Source organism: Pseudorca crassidens, chromosome 20 (assembly GCF_039906515.1).
Source record: "Pseudorca crassidens isolate mPseCra1 chromosome 20, mPseCra1.hap1, whole genome shotgun sequence".
Classification (NCBI taxonomy): domain Eukaryota; kingdom Metazoa; phylum Chordata; class Mammalia; order Artiodactyla; family Delphinidae; genus Pseudorca; species Pseudorca crassidens.
The window spans coordinates 30,835,894-30,857,672 of NC_090315.1; the positions used below are offsets into that span (position 1 = coordinate 30,835,894).

Consider the following 21,779-nt stretch of genomic DNA (forward strand, 5'->3'; position numbering starts at 1 on the left):
CTGACGAGGGATCGAACCTGCGCCCTCGGCAGTGAAAGCGAGGAGTCCTAACCACTGGGCCGCCAGGGAATTCCACTAATGGTTCCGTTTCTAACGGTTTATTTGTTTTTTTACAGGCTCTGGTTTGGGGCCATGCAATCCACATTCCTGGCTATGAATCTCTTATTTCCAGTTGGAAATGGAAGAAGGTGCTTGGGCTCAAACACAGGTTGGTATGGGACCTATTCCCCCCATCTTCTACATATTCAAGGAACCCAAAGTGAAATTTGACATATTTTATTTTGAAAAGTGAACAGTAGTTGCCTGGTTGTTGCATGAAAATACAGTCTGCAGTTTTTACTGAAATGTGTTTATTCTATAGCAAGATAAAAGCATTTTTGTTTTAGTTAAGCAAAATACAAACAACTTAATTGCTGCTATCATAACTCATAAAAAAGTATAAAACAGCATAAAAACACAATAAGCAACGTAGCAATGAATGGTTTATGTCACCAGTGTTTACGTTAAAGCCTTGTTTATGAAAACTTTACAACACATGATATGAAAACTTACAACTTTGAAAGAAAATATTTACATTGATTATTCAGATGTGGTGCGCCTTTTAAATATTCTACCGGTATTACATCATAATAAAAACTCTTGTTCTTTTTTTTTTTAAATCTTAACTTTTGTAATAACTGTCTCCATTTAAGTGCATTTCCCTTTTAAAAATACAGTGTTTTTCATTTTCGAAACTTGTCACTCAAAACACAGAATATAATATTCACATTCTTTTCTTCTAATTGGAATGAATATAATGGGCTAACAGTGGTCATAGATATTGTTACAACATATACTGTGGTTTGATTTGGAGAAGTCATGGGTAAAAAGTGAAAAGGAGTCAATAATTGAAACTAATCACTTGCATTTTTTTTTTTCTTCTGGAGAGATTTAAGAAAAAAAAATAAGAGCTTTGGCAAAAGTCTGTGATTTACATTATGTTTTTCATGACAAAAAAATGCCATCAACGATTGACGTCATACAAATGTTTGTATGAAACTGGATTTTCGTATTTCAGGTAGTTACGACTGTGCTTTTTATTTTTAGGGCTTCGGAAGTTCCAATCGCCTTGAAGTGTGGTTTCTTCACTTCGGGAGAAATAAGGCCATTTGCTATGACTCAGAGAGGCCAGTTTATTATAATCATCAGTATGTCCCAGGATTCATTAAACGGTTTGATTCACATATTGTAGGTAGAGCCTGAATAAATAAAAAAAGGCATCACATAAAAGAGCACAGCTTTTCTTGTTTAAAAACAAAGTGGTTTAGAGTCAGCTAGAAGATGATTTTCAGCTACACTGTAGTTCTTATTGCCTATCTAATAGACACTTGAGAGGACCGCGTGATCTTTTACACATTTCTGCATAACCAACACCGACTCACGAGTTGCAGCCACACATGGTTTACTCTCGGACGCCACTCTCCTCCAGAGGCGCAAATCCGCCTGCCACGTGCGTCTTCAGAAAATACTGACCTGCGATAATACTTGAGTCTGTGTCTGAGACTGTATCTGTGACTGGTGCTGCTGAGAAGCTGGCTGGGGGCTCCCGATGGCGGGGATGGGGGATGTAATCTGGGAGGTGACAGGGGAGTGCTGCCGAGGAGAAGGCTGGGACTGATGCTGCATGTGCTGCAGCTGCTGCAGCTGGAGATGCTGCTGCAGCTGCTGCTGCAGCTGCTGTTGGTTGATTTGCTGCTGGAGGTGCTGTTGCTGCTGCAGGTGCTGCTGCATGTGGTGCTGAAAATGCTGCTGCTGCATCTGCTGCTGGATCTGCTGATGCATCTGGTGCTGCTGGAGCTGCTGCTGCTGCATCTGTTGCATCTGTTGTTGTTGCTGCTGCTGCTGCTGCTGCAGCTGCATCTGATGCTGCTGGGTCTGCACTGAAGGGCTCACTTGGGTGGAGGACGCCGAGCCCACCATGGAGCTGATCAGTGGAGCCCCAATGTTCGATGGCATGTTGGCTGCGATGGTGACTGAAGTGACGATCTGGTTCATGGGGAGTCTCATGGTTAAGGGTTTGGGAGCGATTGACCTAGGGAGCGATTGTTGGAGAGTCTGAGGGGAGGCCGACACTGTTCCGTGCTGAGACAGCGGAGGGCTGAGAAGGAGGGAGGAGGTCAAATTGGTGGACGCCAGGGTCTGCTGAACAGAACGAATGGTCTGGGCTTCTGCTGATTCGGCAGCAGCCTGCATTTTGGGGGAGAAGGTTGGGGTATTTTTAGTATTGTAAATTGATGTCAAAAATGGCCACCATTATTCATGCTTCCCTGAACTCAAGCACTTTGTCATGTGACTTTAAAGCTCCTTCCAGAGGTAGAGTGACATCCCCCACCCTTTGAATCTGGGCTGGCCTGGCACCTTTGCTCTGGTCAACAGAATGTGATGGAAGTGAGGCTTCATATTCTGTCTGTCTGTGTCTGTCAGAACCTACCACCTCGTGATGACAGCCATGTGGCCCAGTTACCCACTCAAGAGCCAGCTCACTGCCAGCCAACTGCCACATAGGTGTATGAGTCCAGCACCAACCCCCTGAGGTTGACTGCACACAGACGAGCAGGACTAGCTGATCCTGCCGAGTCTTGGTTGAGATTTAAAGACCCAGCTAGTTAACTGGCACTTTCTGGGATAAATGCTTATCTTTTTAAGTCATTGGGCTTGGGGCTGGTTGTTACACAGCACTATTGTAGTAAAAGATGACTGATACATATATTTAAGAGTAACAATTCTTTAGCATTTAAGTCTGAACTAATGTCACCAGCAAGAACCATTTTGAAAGACAACAGATTATAGACTGCCTGAGTTCAAATCTAGCTCTACTACTCAACAACTTTGTGGCTTGGGGCAAGTTAATTCACTCATCTGTTCCTCAGTTTCCTCATCTATAAAATAGTGTTATATGGTATTCACCTTGTATAGAGGTTGTGAGAATTAAACTAACTCATATTTATTAAGCATTTAGAACAGTGCCCGGCCTACAAAAAGCACTTCGTAAATGTTAGCTATTTTCATTAATTAACAATTACTACTACCAGAAAACAACTGTTACCAGAAAACTTCAAAGCCCCGTATATAATAATCAAAGCCACGATTATTTATAACAGTGCTCACTTGAGTATAAGAAAAACATAACTGAATTCTTTAGAGACACTAAATTGAAGTACTTTACAACTTTAGAAATATTTTTAGTTTACCAAATATTTTCAAAGATTTCCAAAATTTAGCAAAGGAGTCATACACAAAGGGAGAAAGTTCAGCACTCATGTGACTGCGTAACCTGTTATAAGATAAACAAATGACCTGGGGCTCAACATGGAGAGAAACTGCCTCATATATTTTGTACTAAAAACACATAATTACCTCCACAAAAATAAATTATTTTAAATGCAACTGGGATTGGAGTAATTCCTCTTAAAGACTATTTTTTCCTCTTATTCTTCATAAAATTTGGTTTTTTTGTAGGGGGTTGTGTATGGGGGGGACCTTGGCGGCATCAAGCTGCCATCCACTCTCTTTAATGATTCTGAATATTTATTTCTAGATTTTTACTACTCACATTTATAAAATCTACTATTAGAAGAAACCTGAGGAGTGACCTTACATGGAGAATCACTCAAGGTAGGAAAAGCCATGGCCGATGGCTTCTGTTTGAACACCTGATCAGCGTAAAGCTCCGTCCATCGGTGGACAGTTCTCTGGTTTTGTACAAAAGCTCAGGGGGCGCTGCATATTACTGGAGGCTCGTGTTCTGAAGCCTTTGGGTAAGAAGAAACCTGCAAATACTCATAATTATCTTTAAAAACAACCATTAAATCACCCACAAAGTAGAATACACACAGTCTTCTACATATAAACATGAACATTATTTTATATACTCTAATATTAAAAAATTGCCAAGCCAGTCTTAAGGAAAAACTACAAGAAGAGTCTATATTTAAACACCTGGGCAATCACACCATTATGCCTATGAGATGCTCCCCTAGTGCAGAATGGAAAAGGGTGGATGGCTGTGAAGAGCTCCTGCTCGTCTGCCGGGTCTACTCCCTCATGGTTGAAAATTAAGTTTCTATTAATTTTGTTGGTTGTTGTGAAGATTAAAAGTGAGAGTAGGGCTTCCCTGGTGGCGCAGTGGTTGGGAGTCCGCCTGCCGATGCAGGGCACACGGGTTCGTGCCCCAGTCCGGGAGGATCCTACATGCCACGGAGCGGCTGGGCCCGTGAGCCATGGCCACTGAGCCTGTGCGTCCGGAGCCTGTGCTCCGCAACGGGAGAGGCCACAACAGTGAGAGGCCCACGTACCGCAAAAAAAAAAAAAGTGACAGTAGAGTCACATCTTAAGGGAAAGTCGCGGGCTCTGATTGTAGAGACTTAAGTTAAATGCACGTGTGATGTTTATTATTTCTAACGTTGAGGCTGAAATCTCGCTCACTTGTAACCTCACTCCTTGGATGAGTTCTTCCATCCAGGGCACAGAGATCAAGCTTAGGCTTCCCTTCCATCATGGCTCTTATATTTGAGGACCAAAATCATACTGCTCCAAATCTTTGCTTCCATGATTCTTTCAATTATTTAAGTATTATTGGATTTTCGGTCCTTACCATCATGGAGGCAACCTGCTAGAGGGCCTTCAATTGGTCAACCACTGGGAACCAATTCTTTAGACGTGATCTAATCAGCAAATTGTACAGTCAGATGCTGCTTCCTGTGAGATCACCATATTAGCAGCTATTTCACACTTTGGGTTCAGGTTGAAATTATTCCAAATTTAGACCTCAAGGACTATTTTAGTTGCCTGTCATGTCTCTGACTATAAATTTAGGGTGCTCTCAACTGCACTGACCTAATGAAAAAAACAAAACAAAAACACCCCTCCCCCAAACAATTTGGATTTATTCTTTTCAAATTCCATCCTATTGAATAGTTTTTTAGAATCAATGTAATCAATCAATCCATTTGGAAACATTTCCGAATCGGATTTTAGTATCCAATGTAAAACGTTTAAGTTATCCCTTCTAAGTCGGTCACAGACCTGATCAGCCCAATCATGGAGGCTATTTCCAGAACGCCTTTTGAGTTACTGGCTCTTGGCTTAAATCCATGTATGATCAATTATTCATGCTCTAATGCACAAAGATCACCTGCACCTGCTTCTAGGTAAATGAATGAATAAACGATCCACGCGAGAAGTACATGCACATTGTTACTCTATTCATGTCACTCCGTCTAATTAGCCACCAAGTACACCTCAATTCTTAACATCTGTGGCCCACACAGTCTACCAATGTGCAAATCCCCATCCAGAATAGGTATATCTCTCAATGTGCACCTTCCAGAGTCTCAGAAAAAACTTTTGCTACGGACCTGATGAATGTTTTCTCTTTCTAATGAGGTGGGAAGAGTCCTAAGAGCTATACCTACGAGGTATAGGAGTACCTCTCTTGATCTGGTTCTGAGCAGCTGCCAGCGGTGGATCTTACAATTCTGGTGAAGACGAGAAAAGAGGGCTAAACCCTTTTTAAATGGCTCTGCCCGGCAACACTGACCATGCCCTGAGGCCCTATGTGGTACTCGGAGGCAACAACAATGACAATGAAATGGAATCTCTGCTTGCCAGGGGAAATACATCACGAGCAAAAACATTAGTTCACATTATCCTCCCCAAAGCCTCTCTAAATTCTAGAAAGGCTAAGGACAAAGTTAATTAAATGTTAAACATATAAGGTAACAGCTCATGCTCCTTTTGGATCAAGGTAACAGTAATCCAGAGTGACATTTGCTTTGGACTACTGTTGCATTTTATAATACATCAGGGCCCAGTGTATATTCTATGTATAATACATGTATACATGTCTTTTTTAAAGTACTTGGAGCATAATTTTATCTTAAATAAGCATGAGGCTTATTTATTTATATGATGTGGAACAGTTTGGTCAAAAACGCAACATCCTCTATTATATTATATCCTCTACAATGCAACCATGGAAGAATTGATGATCTGATGTCCAAAAATGCCTAACATACTTCTCAGTTTAAATAGAGGACATCAACACAGATCTCAGTCCCCGATGGGAAGAAAGGGGCTGTTTGAAATCTGTCTAAATAGCTTCAACATACATATATAGAGATCAGTGACTCCCGGAAACATCAGCTTGAATGAACATTTATTTTCCATGCCATCCTTGGGGTGATCTCTAATGGGAACAAATAAGTTTATGAGTTGTTCGAGATGCTTTTTTTTTTTTTTTATCAACTCGAAGAGGAGTTGCATTTATGATTTCAATCCTCCAGGGCTCCTAACTCTCTCAGAGACTGGCCGTCCCGGTCTGGGTTTACCTTAGAAACGAGGCTGGCCCTATACGCAGCCAGGGCCTTCAGGTATTCTTTTTTGGCGGCTTCCGTTTTCCTTTTATAGACCTATTAAAAGACCACAATTAGCACCACCTTTAGCACACACATTCTCAGCCATAAAATAACTGCTGGGCAAATTACGTCGCAACAGAACTCACATAAAAAGTTGGTCTCCCTGGCTTTGATTTTTAAATGTAGAAACACACACACAGATATTAAAACAAAATGAAACCCTGCCACCCCCACTGGGGCACAACTCTGACGTTTACTATGGCAAACAGAAAAAGATTTCCGGTTGCAGCATAGAATTCATGAGAGTAACAGCTAAGGGCCTTCTGTTCGGGCAGTAAATAAGGTAACAAGGATGAAATTTGCAGCAAATGGTTTAAATTATAGAAAGTTAAGGAACTTCTCCATCCATGTCTTCTTTCCCTCACACCCATTTCTAAGCTGAAACAAACCAGAGGATGAAAAACCAACAATAATAGGGAAAGTGTGTGAAGACAGAAGAGGTAAGATGGAGGCCTTTCAACCTGGGTTTTCTTTTGGAGAAAAAACAAGAAAAATCAGAGATCGTGAAAGATGAAAGATTTCCATTAGTGAGACCAGTGAGTTACATAAATATATTCCAGTATATTAAACCTCATTTGGGCTTCCTTTTCTTAAACTGTGCTGTCTGATGGCTGGCTGTTATACCGAAGTGCAACTCTCCTTTTCTCCAGAATTTAAAAGTTAGATGCAGCAGTTTGCCAGCCCCCTTAGGATTACATTTCTAGGGTAGAAAATCAGTCTGCCGCATAGAGCATGAAGCTCAGTGCCAACAAACAGGCAGATTCTACAGCTGCACCATCCCAAGGTAACCAGTTGGTAGGAATGAGGAGGAAGGAAGAAAGAAAGAAAGAGAGAGAGAGAGAGAGAGAGAGAGAGAGGAAGGAAGGAGGGAAGGAAGAAAGAAAGAAAAAGAAAATCAAGCGTTTTCCACTCCTTATTCCTGAAACAATTATTCTGGTTTATTACTAATAGGGGTCTATTCTTGTGAGGATATGGAAAATCAACGCCCATGAATGGTCACTGGAGCTCATGCAAGGAGCCAGGGGAGGACTGAGCCCCAAGGAAACCATTCTTCTCTCCATTTGTGTGGAGGACTTGCACGGGGGAAGATGGGAAGCGGGACCTTGAGGAAGTGTCTCCCACCAGCATGGCTAATCTCTCAATACCTCTCATATAGCCACGCTTTCAAATGAACTTGGAATAAAATTTCAAATGCCCGATGACAATAATGAGACACGCAGAGTCAGCTTCAAAGTTTGGAAACCCCCCAGGAGAGCACAAGAGTTCAGAAAGATGATCAAAAAAAAGGCAAGCAGGATGGACCTAATCCCTTTGTAGTGCCTTTTTTTAACAAAGGGGGGAAAAATTCCGCATTATTTAAAATGAAAAGATGATCATCAAAAGTTTATGCTTGCAGGATACTGCCTGGATCTCCTCCAACTCTCTTCTGAATGGGTTCTGAACACACACCCTTAAGGGAACTGAGAAATCCATATAACTGCAGAGTGGTTTGGATTTATGTGTGTGTGTTTTTTAATTCCATAGCTTAGAAAGGCTTTCATGAGAAGCAGTCATATTAAGTGGATGTATTCACTCAGAAAAGGTGTAAAGAATCATCTTGCAATGACCACGATGGATCTTTGCCTCACCTGCTTTTGTTCTTCTCCAAGGCTGTCCCACATAGATGCTACGATTTTTGAGACCTCTCCAAAGGTTGCATTAGGGTTTTGACCTTTAATTGCAGCCTGTGTGTCTCTGAAAAACAGGGCATATGCTGACACTGGCTTCTGTGGCTCATTGGGATCTTTCTTTTTCTTTTTCTTTGGAGTCTTGGGCTTCTTGCCAGAATCTGGAGCAGCTCTTTTCTCTCCAATGGCCTGCAAAGCAGGAAGAAAATTCACTGCCTAGAATGTACTTGCAGAGAATGCAGAAAGACTTACTCAGGTCCCCAATCGTTCTTTTAAAGTTTTGTTAAACATCATCAACAGATGAATCACCACGAAGTGTGGGGGAGGGGTAAGCTTGCTTAGAGTTAACTGGACAGCAGAGATTAGCATTTAGAACATTGATTAATGAGACCCAGAAGTATCTTCAATACATTCGCAACATATGCTCTAAATAGCAATTATGAATAATGAAAAACAGAACGCTCTGTACCGAGTAATGCCATATATATGTATATGGGCTACACATGTACCCATAAACAAAATATTTTACATTTTCAAAGGTTTTAGAAGTAAACCTAAATACTATTGAGGATGTTGATCATATTCAGATATTTTATATAAGGTTCCTTAGCCATAGAGGCATACCATACGTATGATCGGTCTGAATTGATTTTTTTGAGGCTTGGTCTTTTATTTTACCAGAATATTACTTTGCTAATGGTCTCCGGAAACTCAAATGGAAATTAGCTCTAATCCCTAAGCTCGCACAATAAGGGAAAGGTCACTTTTATTTTCTAAAACAATAAAAACTTCCTAAAGAATAGGATAACAAGAAATGTAAAAATGTCAAAACTCTAAGTAGAGCTAGAAAGGAAATGGACACTCTTCATAAAATTAAAAACCTGTGAAAGAGCAGCAACAGTAGATACTTAAAATCACCAAGGCTAAAAAGAAGACTAATAAGGCGATGTTTATTATTACATATAGTAAGTAACCCTGCCCACAAGAATACTGGCCTAGAGACGCTCACACATATTCACAATGAACTCTGAAACTGAAACTATAGAGATGATATGGGTACAGTTCCCCTCATTTATATACCACTGAGCTCCAGTATTCACCTGCTACCATCATCTAATTTCAACAGTCATATAACATACTCATCAGAGAAGCAGGGGAAATGATTTATCAACCTTGTTTTATCTCCCCCTAGATTATGATATGACTATATTGGAGATAATTTTGCCGTTAACTTCATCAAGAATGCTGAAGTGTTTGACAGAATCTGTTTTAAAAGCCAGCCTTGGGCAAGATCAACAGAGATAGATTCAAGTAGTAACAGATTGGCTTTTAATGGCCTTGAGTCTTGAATCTTAATTCAAATTTTCCAAGAGTATCATTACTTTCTGAAAGAGGGTCATTGGGAACTTAATCCAATTACTAGCATTCTTAGGGAGGAAATGGATAAGTAACTTTTCTTTGAGAGCTCTGAACCCTCAAGGTGTTAGGAAACCAAGAGCCTACTTGTTGGTGGGCCTGTTGTTTGTACTGAGTGATAACCACACCCATACTTTATACCAGTAGCTTATGCACTTCAGTAGGTGTTAAGCTAGATCTCACCTCTCCTCCAAAATGCCATCTTTCATAACTCACACGATTAATTCAATAAAATTCTGTAGACCTCAGAGTCTTTTTTCTAAATCCTCAGAATAAGTGCAACTTGTTTAATCTAGTTAATGAATCTGAACTTGCAAGGGAGTCAGATGTCTGTTCAGTTAGAGCTTCAATTGGAGCCAAGTTTTCCTTCAATGAAAAAATATTACGTAAGCCACATGAAAAAAAATATATACACAGATTTTTCTGAGTCAAACAACTCTATTCTTTCCTTGGAAGAGAATTTGGCACCGTTTCCGCCAACAATACCCTGACCAATGGCAAGATGAAAGTTATTTCCAGTAAAGCTTTTTCTAAATAAGAAGAGTTCTATTTCATTCTTTGTGAAAAAACATTCAAGTGTTGACAACCTTTGACGTCTTTCTTGGACAACCATGACTTGCCTTAATCATCATTAGCTTTTGAGAATAAACCCAAAATGAAGAACCTCACAGTGTAAATAAAAGCTCAGAATTAATTCTCCTAAAGAAACTTCTGCATAGTTGACTCAAAGGGCTGTGAAAAAATGGAGAAATAGCTTTGCCCAAAAGACATAATCAACAATAACGTTAATCTTCCTTTTTCAGCTAAGTTGCTTAAGAGATATACTGGATTCCTTGTCTTTACACAAAACCTAGACCCTGGCTTAAAATGGAACAAGCTAAGAGTCACATAAAAGGTTCTCTTTAGAGGTGACAATTTCAGATTGATACAGAGGTAATTATTAAGGTCAGTAGAAATGTGAGACAAATGAAAGGACTCCATTTGAATTGTGTAATAGCCAGTTATAACTCAGCTGTATCTTATACACATCCCTCGAGTTTCTTTATTACTTTCCACTTCATCCCGCTGAAGTCCTTGTGAGTGTGAACACAGACTGCTAAGTGCATTTCCCCACCTTGTGTCCAGTGGGGAGTTAACATAATGGGATAGACCAAGTCCTCTCTCTTAAAATCCCTGCAACATTTCTCCTCTTTTCAGGTAAACTCCCTCCTCTTTTCATCACCCACAATCTTTTCTAGCTCCTCTTCTTCCATTTCTATTTAAACGTAAATGATGCTCAAGGTAAAAATCAGTGATGCTCAATATTCTGGCCTTGTCTCGCTCCTTGCGCACTCTGAGAAATCCTGATTACTTCTATGTGCTCACATCTACGTGCAGATGGTCCCCAAATCTATAGCTCCACCTCCAACAGACTGAGTTCTAGACTCACATGGAAGCAACTCAAATTCAACCCCTACCATGTCAAACTCTCATCTTCCCCGTGGGGAAAAAAAATAACACCCTCTCTTCCTAGGTTGAGCCTCTCCATTTACTGATAGCTACGCTGGCTCTCAAACTAAAACCCCGTGTACCTTTTATTCCTTCAAATTCCAGGGGATCACCAAACCTTAAGAGATGATTCTTTCTCTTGAATGTCTCACTAAACTGGTACCTCCTGTCCATGCGTTCCTTTGCTAAAATAAAAGCAAACACTTCATAACAAAAGGACGTTTTAATTGAGTTCCTTCTCTCTGGTCCTTCTCTTTATAACACATTCTATATACAGCCCAAGTTATCTTTCTAAAGCATAAATTTGCTTATGCCATTTTTCTATGCAAATAATTAATCAGCTCTCAACTACCAACAGGGGAAAGGCTACCACATTTCAGCCATTTCTTTCTTCAACTCATTTCTTTCTTCCCCCATGTCACACTGCTCATGATACCCATAAATGGACATGTAATTTCATTGCTCTTTCTACCAGAATGCTGGCCTCTGTCTTCTGCCTCACAAACTTTTATGTATCCTCTTAGACCTAATTCAAACATCACCTTCTCAATAAAGGCTTCCTCATATCAATCTCCTAAGCAGAATCGATGACCATCTCAGCACACCAAATACATCAATTATACCTCTAATCACATCTGGAGCTAGTTTTAAACATTGCTATTTGTTCCCAGTGCAAAGTCCCAGGGGCAATAACTCTCTTAGAAATCTTTGTATCACCAAAACACAGTAAAACGCCAAGCACAGAGTAAGTGTACCACACATAATTAATAAATGAGGAACGAGTAATTGTGTACCTACAAGTAAGTTCAGTGAAACAGAATACTTTTCTAGGCATTCAGAAAAGTCATACCTGCAACTAAGTTTTTACTTCACACTGTGCATATTTGAATCACGTGTCATTTCCCTGACAAAAGCAAAGATGTAAAACGATTGGAACTCACTACGTGATAAACCTCATCAAAGGTGCAAGACTGTCCAATGGGGCAGCAGTTCAGCCAACTAACCAGATGAAACTTGCCTACCTGGACATTAACTTAGAACCAGAGCAGTTCAGAATTTCTGGAAAGTCTAGTGCAAGCCTTCCCTTTTGCTGATTTAGGAAAATTAAGCCTACAAGAGTTAAGTGACTTACTCAATGCCTTACAACTAATAGGAGAAGCCAGATCTTCCAATTTTCAGTTGAATACACTTTCCACAGAAAATAAGTAAACATAAAAGAGTGAAGAAAAAAAATTAAACCACCATAAATTCAAATGCTACTCCAAATCCATGAAGCAAAAGAAGGTACTACTGTGAATGAAATTCAAAGACATGAGCATGGGGTGATTCCCAATTCTCTGGTAGGCTATATACTAAAGGCAATTAACTCACTCTGTTGGATTCATCAGCATCCTCTTCATTGATGGAGCTAGAAGGGGAGGGAGTCGCCGATTTGCTCGCTGGAGGTGAAGGAGACGTGTGGGGCACACTGGCACCTCCCAAATTCAACCCCAACTGGGCGCTGAGCTGAGACTGGTTGATGGTGGTGAGCTGGGCAGGAGGCATGATCCCAGAGCGAGCAGCATCCGTCATGTGGATGATGGACCTCATGATCAGGGAGGGATCCTGACGGTATTGTGAAACTTGGGTGTGGCTCTGATCCTAAAGGGGCAACAGCAAGGGGGGGAATTCTTAGTTTTCCCAAACATCAGTGAGCTTACAGGGGTTGGGAACGAAATGGGGAAAGGGGATCAAAAGGTACCAACTGTCAGTTACAAAATAAGTACATCATAAGGATGTAATACACAGCATGGTGGCTGTAGGTCACAGGACTGTATTGCATATTGGAAAGCTGCTAAGAGAATAGATCATAAAAGTCCTCTTCACAATAAAAAAAACATCTTTTTTGTAACTGTATGATGACAAATGTTAACTAGACTTACTGTGGTGATAATTTCGCAATATATACAAATATCCGATCATTACACTGTACACCTGAAACTAATGTAATATTAGATGTCAATTATACCTCAATTAAAAAGAACAATGAACTTATAATGTCAGCAGTTCCTTAGATAGGTTTGACTTGTAATTTTGATAGATCTGACTTATCTCAGGATAGCTATTAATTGTCTAGCTATTAATTTATTAATTAGAAGGACTCATGCCAGAAAGCTGAAAGGTCAAAAGCACAAAGCCCAAATTATCCAGCCTAGTCTGCTGCACCAGAGAACTATCACTGGATGACTTAACTAAGTGATAACAAAACACTACCAGCAAAGGGAAGAGAAACAGCCACCTCTTGCTTCGTACTGAGGAAACTGATGACAAGGAAAGGGTGGAAACAGAGGTCTAACCCTTTCAGGCTCACCAGTTGGTTTGCCATCCTTCTCCTGCACAGTTCTGGTTCTACTACCCTTTCCCCAGCTCTGCAAAAGGGGAGAATCAGTTCTCTATTTTATCCTCCCAGGCATGCATATGCCATATAGAGAGGATGGGCTAGAGAAGCACAGAGCAAGCATCTGTTTGCTTCAGGGCACCCTCTCTGTAAAACCCTCTGTGGTTAACCAGAGGGTCATTCCAATTCTGAATTACATTGTCAACGACACTTGGAAGTCATTCCATGTCCTCAGGATTGGATATCACTTTTTTCATCTTAAACCTGCTTTGTTTTCTTCTGTTCAACCCATCTGATTTAATATACTAATGAATTTTAAAAAATATGTATAAGGAGGAGGTAAAGACAATCAGAATTAGCTTCTCTGAAAGTTACTGCTGTCACTTGAAATGTAGCCTTCTCTGTATTGGGCAGTCATGTAAAAGGCTTTAGAGTTGCTTCTTCTTCTTCTTTTAATTCCAAAAAATCAAAAAATGAAGACATGCTTTTCAAATGACTTACTTTAAGACTTGTCATCTAGAGTGAGTCTGTGATTTTCTTGAAACCAAATTCTCCTGACTCACAGTGACCCAGAATCTAATTTTATACACAAGCCTATGAATTCCTCTTTTGAATCTTTCTGATAAGGCTTATTTTGCTCTTTAAAGAAACAAATGAATTGTAACTTGGAGCGTTTGATCTCTTGATATTAAATATTATAATGCCACTAAATAAGAAGCCAGAGCTATCAGTAGGAAACTAGTTGAATCAATCATGATCGACCATACTACAAAGTATTATGAAGCTTTTTAAAATAATGAATTAGATTTATGTGTATTGACCTAGAGAAATGATTCTCAATTTTGGATCTAATGACATTTTGGACCAGATAATTCTTTGCTGTGGGAGCTGTCCTTTGCATTGCAGGATGTTAACAGTAAACTTGGCCTCCACCTACTAGATGCCAGTAGCAACCTCCCTCCCCTCACCAGTCATGACAATCAAAAATGTCTCCAGACATTGCCCCCTGGAGGGCAAAACTGCTCCCAGTTCTAGAAAACCACTAATCTAGAGTGAAATGCAAGATATAGCAAGTGAAAAAGCAAGTTGCAAAACAGAGTACAGACCCTTTTTGTTTAAAAAAAAAAGTGTATAAACAATGGTTACATTATATCGGATTGGATTGGAGGGGCAAGGAGGGAAGCATCTTAACTTTTTCCATTTAACAAAACAAAAGAAGCAAAAACTAAAACACTCTAGTTAGGAAAAACTAAAACGAGGAGACACAAGTAGTTAAAATAGTCTGTAGCTAATTGCTAGGGTTTAATATTAAACATATAAATTTTCCACTTCTTAATGATTTCTGAGTTATCAAATTCCTGTGGAATCCTGGAGAAATGTGTCACTCATATCAGAAGAACCCCAACTCTTCTTTGTCTCACTGACAATATCCTCTTCCACTACTCCTAAAATATTACCTTCTCCGGGCAGGCATCCTTCTGCAGACTTGTATGGCAAAAGTGGATTTTACGCTACCAGTTTGTCCTAATTTCTTTTTATTAGCATTCTTCACACATTTAGCTATTTCTCTTCAAAAATCTGAGCTGACTGTCCACTCTTCCGCATTCTTTTAAAGTTCCACCATTTCTTGCTTACGTCACTTCCAGCCCCCGACTCCTGGGATTTAAGCTATCTTATTCTTTTCTTTTTATTGTTTTTTAACATCTTTATTGGATTATAATTGCTTTACGAGGGTGTGTTAGTTACTGCTGTATAACAAAGTGAATCAGCTATATGTATACCTATATCCCCATATCCCCTGCCTCTTGCATCTCCCTCCCACCCTCCCTATCCCACCCCTCTAGGTGGTCACAAAGCACCGAGCTGATCTCCCTGTGCTATGCGGCTGCTTCCCCCTAGCTATCTATTTTACATTTGGTAGTGTATATATGTCCATGCCTCTCTCTCACTTCGTCCCAGCTTACCCTTCCCCCTCCCCGTGCCCTCAACTTCATTCTCTACGTCTGCGTCTTTATTCCTGTCCTACCCCTAGGTTCTTCAGAACCATTTTTTTGTTTAGATTCCATATAGATGTGTTAGCATACGGTATTTGTTTTTCTCTTTCTGACTTACTTCACTCTGTATGACAGACTCTAGGTCCATCCACCTCACTACAAATAACTCAGTTTCGTTTCTTTTTATGGCTGAGTAATATTCCATTGTATATATGTGCCACATCTTCTTTATCCATTGTATACATGTGCCACATCTTCTTTATCCATTGTATATATGTGCCACATCTTCTTTATCCATTCATCTGTTGATGGACACTTAGGTTGCTTCCATGTCCTGCCTATTGTAAACAGAGCTGCAATGAACATTTTGGTACATGACTCTTTTTTGAATTATGGTTTTCTCAGGGTATATGCCCAGTAGTGGGATTGCTGGGTCATATGGTAGTTCTATTTTTAGTTTTTTAAGGAACCTCCATACTGTTCTGCATAGTGGCTGTATCAATTTACATTCCCACTAACAGTGCAAGAGGGATCCCTTTTCTCCACACCCTCTCCAGCATTTATTGTTTGTAGATTTTTTTGATGATGGCCATTCTGACTGGTGTAAGGTGATACCTCACTATAGTTTTGATTTGCATTTCTCTAATGATTAGTGATGTTGAGCATCCTTTCATGTGTTTGTTGGCAGTCTGTATATCTTCTTTTGAGAAATGTCTATTTAGGTCTTCTGCCCATCTTTGGATTGGGTTTTTGGGTTATTTTTGATATTGAGCTGCCTGAGCTTAAGCTATCTTATTCTTAATTTTAGTCTCTAAATACATCTTTCAGAAGGCTTTTTAAAAGTCCTTTCAGACTTCTTTAAATCTAAGTATTTTAAAATATCTACAGGCCACTCTAGAGTATTTTAATTCTGACTGAATAATAATAAATTAGTTAACTGGCATGGCCATGACATATGAGGATACGACTTACACAGTTTTCTCATTAACTGAGGAGTCACTTTGTTTTCTTTACTTCTATGCCCATGAACATCAGCACGTATAGGTACTTGACTGATGCATCCCAGACCTACAGTATTTCAGAGGAATCTCATGGTCACACAGAAGGCCAAGGAGTTAGTTTTCTTGGCTTTATCAGCTCTTCCTGAATTCCACCTGCAATTTATGCCTTTATGATGGACCTGGTTGCCTGAGAGTTCCTGTTGACAAAGAGCCAAGGTTCACAAACAAGGAACATTGACTGTATGTTTACTCGGGGCCAGGATTTGTGCTAAGCTTAATATGCATTTTCCAATTCAATCCTCTAACTTTCTGAATTAGATACTATTATACCTATTCTTGGCTAAGAGTGATTCCCTAGGCTACCGAGCTAGCTGGTGACTGCTTGATGGAGAAACTGTGCTCTAGGGAGCCACGGTGCCACCACAGTGGAAGCACGTACTGACGGAAAGAGAGAAGAATGGGGCTCTGAGTTCTGCACTGCCACCATCCATCCCCCTTTAACAAAAGCAACTCAGTTTTCGTTTGCTTTATAAATTGAGATTCCTCACAACATTTCACCAAGAAAAAATGGGTTTTCCTGAAGCAGGGACAGTGTATAAACCACTCCTGAACCATACTGGTGGTGGGGCTAAGGTCTTGCCAAAACTTAGAGCCATCTGCATGGTCTTCAGATCCAAAAAATGCTGGCGCACCTTTTCTAATCTCCCACAGGACCATACACCAAGGACCGTTAAAATATTGTCAAGTAACCTCTGAACCACATAATCAATGCATCAAATTGTGCTAGCATTTACCACGGTACACAGCTCTCCAATAATAACTTCCTATATGTAAGGATTACAGTATAAGATTAATGGTGAAAGTTATCTCTTTAGAGAGTCAAGTTCCTTTAGGGCCACCAATTATTAACAGCTTCCTTGGGGAAGCTGACGATCCTGAAACTCTCCAATCATTTTCTATTTTAAAAAAAAGGTAACCTTTAAAAGACACTTCCTTGCATCTTAGGATTTCTACCTAAAAAGAGAAAGATGTCAGCTCAGTTGAAAAGTGTTTATTGAGCACTTACTATGTGCCAGGCCAGATATCTTTGAAAACTAGAAAATTACCATATGATTCTTTTAAACATGACTCTAATTTAGAAGGGACTGATGAATTTACTATAACAAAGTATAAGCAAGAATAATTCATATATACTCCTCCAAAATAGCTCACCATTTTTCCTAGTAGTACTGACATGAGAAGAAAATGTATAACCATGGATATAGCTCTAAGAAATTTAATGCATTTTTGAGACTTCCCTGGTGGCGCAGGGGTTAAGAATCCACCTACCAATACAGGGGACACGGGTTCAAGCCCTGGTCTGGGAAGATCCCACATGCTGCGGAGCAACTAAGCCCATGTGCCACAACTACAGAGCCTGCACTCTAGAGCCCGCGAGCCACAACTACTGAGCCCACGTGCCACAACCACTGAAGCCCGTGTGCCTAGAGTCCGTGCTCCACAACAGGAGAAGCCACCGCAATGAGAAGCCCGTGCACCCCAACGAAGATTAGCTCCTGCTCGCCGCAACTAGAGAAAGCCTGTGTGGCAACAAGACCCAACGCAGCCAAAATAAATAAATTAATTTTTAAAAATGGTATTACACAGATATAGACTGTATTTCCCCACACTGTACATTAAAAAAAAAGAAATTTAATGCATTTTTGTAAATCATTACGTTTCACTTATTAAAATTAAGCCTTGAAATATTTACCAATGATCACTGAAAGGCAAAGCAACTAGTGGGTTATAAGAGATTGCTATTAGCACATCCAACAATAAGGACTGAATGCTGGTAGCTTCTTCAACTCCTTTCACAATTATGTTTCATGTGGAGAGTTTACTTGTATCACTTGCTAAACTGTTCATCATTTGGAAACAACTCATTCTCTCTTCTTATCTCACTCTGTCTTCTAATTGATAATATTAGATAAGAGCTTCTCAACCTCTGCAGTATTGACATTTTGGTCTGGGTAATTCTTTGTTGGGAGAACGCATCATATTCTTTGTTTACAATGCACCTTGAGCATTGTAAATGCTTAACAGCATCTCTGGTCTCTACCCACTAGGTGCCAGTAGCCTCCCCTGCCCCACAGGTTGTGACAACCATATGTCTCCAGACATTGGCAAATGTCCCCTGATGGGCAAAATCCCCCCCTTTCCTGTTTGAGAATGACTTTATTAGACAAATATAATGGAAATCATCTTCTTGAGGGGGAGGAGGAGGGAGTGTCCAAAGATTAGGTTCTGTCTGTGAAAACAGAACACATGTGCATAAACAAGATTCAAACTGTGATACTGTGAAAAAAATAAGCTAGACAAAAAAAAATTATTCTGGGGAGGGTAGCTACATTTGATTAAGTCAGCAAGAAAGGCCTCTCCAAGATGACTTTTGAGCTGATACCTAAAGAATGAGGAGAAGCTAATCAGGAAATGAGGAGAAAGTATGTTCCTGGCAGAGGGAAGAGCATATGCAAAGTCTGAGGTGGGAGAGGGCTTGGCACTCTTAAGAAATGGAAAGGAGACCCGCAGAGGTGGGAGCCAGGTAGGCAAGATAAACAGCGAAATGCAATGGGATCGGAGAGATGGGAATGGGCCAGATCATGCAAGGTGGGGAAATCAGGGGATGCTTCCCTGCAGAGGTGACCCACCGGGGTGAGGTGTAAAGGAAGAGAAGAAGCTAACTGAGCTAGAAAAGAGGGAAGAGCATCGTATGCAGAGAAGAAGAACTTGTACAAAGTCACATAGCATAAGGAAGCGCATCACGGATAAGTAAGGGAGAGGTCAGCGTTACTGGCCAGGGAAAGCGAGGCTCGCTGTGAAGCTGGAGAGGCAAGTAATGGCCAAAAGTAACAGGCCTTGTAATCCATCCTAGATTTTGTTCACGATGTAGAAGGATGCCACTCAAAGTTTAAAGGCTTGGTACCTATCCAGTGATGTTACTCATTCCAATAAGTATTAACTGATCAGGGGACATCCCTGGTGGTCCAGTGGTTACGACTCTGCCTTCCAGTGCAGGGGGTGCGGGTTCCATCCCTGGTCGGGGAGCTAAGATCCCAGATGCTTTGCAGCCAAAACACCAAAACATAAAACAGAAGCAATATTGTAACAAATTCAATTAAAACTTTAAAAATGGTCCACATCAAAAAAAAAAAATCCTATCAACGGACAAAGGATTAATCTCCAAAATATATAAACAGCTCATTCAGCTCAATATTAAAAAAACAAACAACCCAATCCAAAAATGGACAGAAGACCTAAACAGACATTTCTCCAAAGAAGACATGCAGGTGGCCAAGAAGCACATGAAAAGCTGCTCAACATCACTAATTATTATAGAAATGCAAATCAAAACTACAGTGAGGTATCACCTCACACCAGTTAGAATGGGCATCATCAGAAAATCTACAAACAACAAATGCTGGAGAGGGTGTGGAGAAAAGGCAACCCTCTTGCACTGTTGGTGGGAATGTAAATTGATACAGCCACTATGGAGAACAGTATGGAGGTTCCGTAAAAAACTAAAAATAGAATTACCATATGATGCAGCAATCCCACTACTGGGCATATACCCAGGGGAAACCATAATTCCAAAAGACACACGCACCCCAATGTTCACTGCAGCACTATTTACAATAGCCAGGTCATGGAAGCAACCTAAATGCCCATCGACAGATGAATGGATAAAGAAGATGTGGTACATATATACAATGGAATATTTCTCAGCCATAAAAAGGAACGAAATTGGGTCATTTGTAGAGACGTGGATGGACCTAGAGACTGTCATACAGAATGAAGTATGTCAGAAAGAGAAAAACGGATATCGTATATTAACGCATATATGTGGAACCTCGAAAAATGGTACAGATGAACTGGTTTGCAGGGCAGAAATAGAGACACAGATGCAGAGAACAAACGTATAGATGACACCAAGGGGGGAAAGTGGCAGGGGCTGGGGGTTGTGTTGTGATGAATTGGGCGATTGGGATTGACATGTATATACTAATATGCATAAAATAGATCACTAATAAGAACCTGCTGTGTAAAAAATAAATAAAATAAAATTCAAAAAAGAAAGTATTAACTGATCGTACTTCATGGGCATCCATCAATTGTGGACAACTTGGATTTAATTATAAATAGTATAAATATATAGCCTAACACCTCAACTTATGTTTTGGAGAGTACTCAGGATTAGTTTTTGCAGTCAGAAAGGTCATTCGGAATGGGCAGGCCATGGACTTCTAACAGGAAGCACATTGCCTTCTATCTATAAGTACAATTCAACGAAGCCTTTGCGCAACAATGCCTTGATGGTTTGTCCCTGTCTTGGTAGGGGGAGTGCTCAGCTGAGGCTTGCTTCTCTCTCTACCTGATGAAAGAGCCTCTTTGTCTTTTGTTTTTTCTAAAACAGGAAACCAAGGAACGGGAAATTTGGGGTAGAGGTCCCCCGTTTTCTTAAATTGCCTGAAATCCAGTCTATTATTGAACGTTAATCATTTGAGTGAACGGTTAAATATCTGAATAATTTTATATTCAAAAGGAAACTTTAAATCACTAGCATAAATTAAAAACTGGAATCACCATAATCAACGGAATGCCAGATAAATACTAAGTAAAGGAAATACTGAATAATTCCATTACAGTCCATCTAAATATGCAGACCTGCCTAAGGTTCTGAGCCAGAGTTCTGCTCTCTTTTTTAAAAAGGATGAGAGAGAGACGTGAAAGACTCATTAGCCCCAAACTGAGACTTCCTTCTTGACTTAAGATTGAAAGAGAACGGAAAGGGGAAAAAACGTCCCTACTGTGCAAATCACCGTGTTATATTACCATGTCCATACTTCATATAAAATATGTGGGGTTTGGGGGGATGGGAATGGTTTGCTCTTATTTCTTTAGCCAAGAAAACTCTCCCTCCTCTACATATTCAAATCTTTTTCACTCCTACTTTCGGGCCTGTCCCTCCACGAAGTCCTCTCAGAATGAATTTCCCTTTCCTTCCCATGCCGGAATTTATCTTTGTGATGCATACTTGGTGACACATAATCACACATCCTCCTGTTTTGCGTTTTTGTTTCTTTTACAAATGTAAGATATCAGCTTTAGAATAGATTTTAAAATTTTAAGTACCACCCCTTATTCTATTTTATCTATTGATATTTTTACTCAGTTCAATGATACTTACTTCCGTCTGAGTCGATTTTATCACAAAGGATTTTTAAAAATCTAACATGCAAATGTATTTAATGCACCTTCCGTCTACATTTACAAGTAAATATTCTCTGTAACAATGTAATATCAGATTTTTATAATAAAGGGTAACATCTAATTAAGAAGCA

General features: G+C 40.1%; 1 protein-coding gene across 1 annotated transcript in view; it reads right to left on the minus strand.

Annotated features, from left to right (window-relative positions):
• Positions 1–333: 333 nt before the first annotated feature.
• TOX3 (TOX high mobility group box family member 3) overlaps positions 334–21,779 on the minus strand; it is a 107,377-nt gene continuing 85,931 nt past the window's right edge. Inside the window, exons 4-7 of the mRNA XM_067721247.1 lie at positions 12,398–12,667; positions 8,084–8,311; positions 6,369–6,449; positions 334–2,226 (exon numbers count right to left, since the gene is read on the minus strand). Coding sequence (XP_067577348.1) covers positions 1,498–2,226; positions 6,369–6,449; positions 8,084–8,311; positions 12,398–12,667 — 1,308 coding nt within the window. The 3' untranslated portion in view covers positions 334–1,497. The remainder of the gene's footprint in view (positions 2,227–6,368; positions 6,450–8,083; positions 8,312–12,397; positions 12,668–21,779) is intronic.